Genomic DNA, 2,581 nt, shown 5'->3' with positions numbered 1-2,581 from the left:
CTTTCTGTGGTGCCTTATTTCTTGCTGTCATGACAACCCTTGGCTTCCTAAGGCCAATCTGACCTTCCAAATACATGCAAGGCAGTGTGGTAAAGTAGAGAGAATATGTGGTTCAGATTTCCCGTGGTGTTGCAGTTAATGACAGTTTGGTGCCTGCTGTCTCAGTGTCTGGTTATTACCCACACAAATTATTCTGGAGATTTTCTCCCCACGCCCTTCTACTCCTGTTCCTGACGGACAGTGGGAAACTCTCTAACCATTCCTGCACCTTGCCCTTAAGAATCATTCTCTCTGATTAGGGAGGCCAGATGTTCTATCTTCTCAGCAATGCTATGGGTCTTGGGCCTCCCATCCCACCCCAATGGGAAAAGAGAATATACAATGCTCAGTCAGTATCTGGTTACCAGCCTAAGAGCTTTTCCTATGGCTTCAAGCTTCCTACATTGCATGATTAACTTTGTAGCCTAATTAGAAATGATCAGAAATTTAGCTAGGAGCTTTAAATGACAGGGCATTTCTGTATACAACAGGCTTTTAAATCAAGGGTGCATTAGATGGACCAAAGTTCTCATTTGTATCATAGGCCCTCTAAAATGGGGAATAGGGCCAGGCAAGGTGGCTCACACCTGTAATCCTAGCACTCTGGGAGGTCTAGGCGGGTGGATCCTTTGAGGAGGGAGGTTGCTTGAGCTCAGGAGTTTGAGACCAGCCTGAGCAAGAGAGAGACCCTGTCTCTACTACAAATACAAAGAAATTAGTCAAACAACTAAAAATAGAAAAAATTACCCAGGCACAGTGACGCATGCCTGTAGTCCCAGCTACCCGGAAGGCTGAGGCAGCAGGATTGCTTGAGCCCAGGAGTAGGAGGTTGCTGTGAGCTAGGCTGACACCAGGGCACTCTAGCCCAAGCAAGAAAGTGAGACACTATCTCAAAAAAAAAAAAAAAAAAAAAAGCCAGACAAGGTGGTTCATACTTGTAATCCTAGCACTCTGGAAGGCAGAGGAGGAAGGATCACTCAAGGTCAGGAGTTCACTGTAATCCTAGCACTCTGGAGTGCTAGGAGTTCACTGTAATCCTACCGAGAAGGATCACTCAAGGTCAGGAGTTTGAAACCAGCTTGAGCAAGAGCGAGACCCCGACTCTACTAAAAATAGAAAGAAATTAATTGGCCAACTAAAAATATATAGAAAAAATTAGCCAGGCATGGTGGCACATGCCTGTAGTCCCAGCCACTCAGGAGGCTGAGGCAGGATTGCTTGAGCCCAAGAGTTTGAGGTTGCTGTGAGTTAGGCTGACGCCACGGCACTCTAGCCAGGGCAACAGAGTGAGACTCTGTCTCAAAAAATAAAATAAAATAAAATAGGTAATAGGAACCCAGGTAGCTTGTTCCATGGTACATAGTAGTCTTAATGCCTGGTGGTGACGGTGGGGGAAGACAGGCATCGAGGGTCAGGGTAAATGCTGCAGATAGCTGTGATTAAGGACTTAGGCCCTGAAGTCAAATGACTGCTCACATCCCACTCTGTAAGGCTTTTGGACAACTTAAGAAGTAGCTTTCAATACTTCATATGAATATGGTTGTAAGCGAGAGGGCCTACATAGAGTGCAATTAGCAAGTGTCAGCACAGAATAACCACTCAATATATGCCAACTATTATTACCATGGGCCTATAGCCCCCAAATCCATCTTGTCTAAGAAGTACCACACTCATGCCTATTAGCTCACACATTTAATTAGAGGATTTGGGCAGCTGCAGGGTTGTCTCTCCATCCATGATCGTTCCTGAAATTAAGTGTCCTGTTACGGCAGTGCAGATGCAGCAGCATCCATCGAGAGTTTTAGTCCCATCTGCGGAGGGAAGGCTCTCTTTCTGGCTGTCGTTCATTGTGGCTTTCTGTACGTGCTGTGTCCGTGCCCAGCCTATCTTTCTCTCTGCAGGCTTCGGGGTCTTTCTCTACACTATGCCCTGTTCAATCACAGGACTTCAACCAGGATGTCGGTTGGGCCTAGGTTCTTATGCGTGGGACGTCCACGGACCAACAGTCTGAGTCGGGATTCGAAGCCATGCGCACTGCCCGGGATGATTCCTTAACGCTGAGGTCGCTGTAGAGCCCAGAAGGAACGTAAACGACCTCGGCCCCGCCAGGGGTTGGTTAAGTGTTCGCACCCGGGCCCCTCTGGCTACCTGGTGGGGACCCCGGCCGGTCCCGGAGGCCGCGGCGTAGCTCCTGGGTGAAGGTGTCTTTGAATCTCTCAGCCCGGCGGCTCAGGGATTCCGCGGGCCCGGCCGCGAGGCCCCGCAGGCGGCGGGCCGCGTCCTGGCCGCGTAGCTGGGCCTGCAGCAGTGCGAAGGCGGTGAGTTGCGCTGCACGTCGGATGGGCCACGACTCGGACAGACGCTCCACCAGCTGCGGGCTGTGCAGCAGGGCTGCCAGCAGCCGCCGAACAACCATCTTCCTCCGAGCGCCCCGGAACCGGGAGCACGGCGCTCTCACCTTCTGGTCGGTGACGCCCCACAGCGGACCACCTCTGCGCCCGCGCCGTCTGATGACGACACTGCCGCGCTCCGATTGGACAAG

The 2,581-nt window shown here is 51.1% G+C and overlaps 1 protein-coding gene across 1 annotated transcript; it reads right to left on the bottom strand.

The window, feature by feature from the left end:
* Positions 1-1,718: 1,718 nt before the first annotated feature.
* Positions 1,719-2,571, bottom strand: NCBP2AS2 (NCBP2 antisense 2 (head to head)). Its single transcript, XM_076002712.1, has one exon. It carries the CDS (start codon positions 2,453-2,455, stop codon positions 2,156-2,158), a length of 300 nt encoding a protein of 99 aa, XP_075858827.1. The 5' UTR covers positions 2,456-2,571; the 3' UTR covers positions 1,719-2,155.
* Between the last annotated feature and the right edge of the window lie 10 nt (positions 2,572-2,581).

Source organism: Microcebus murinus, chromosome 1 (assembly GCF_040939455.1).
Source record: "Microcebus murinus isolate Inina chromosome 1, M.murinus_Inina_mat1.0, whole genome shotgun sequence".
Lineage (NCBI taxonomy): Eukaryota > Metazoa > Chordata > Mammalia > Primates > Cheirogaleidae > Microcebus > Microcebus murinus.
Note: the sequence above shows the minus strand (reverse complement) of the source record. Positions and strands in the feature narration are given on the sequence as shown.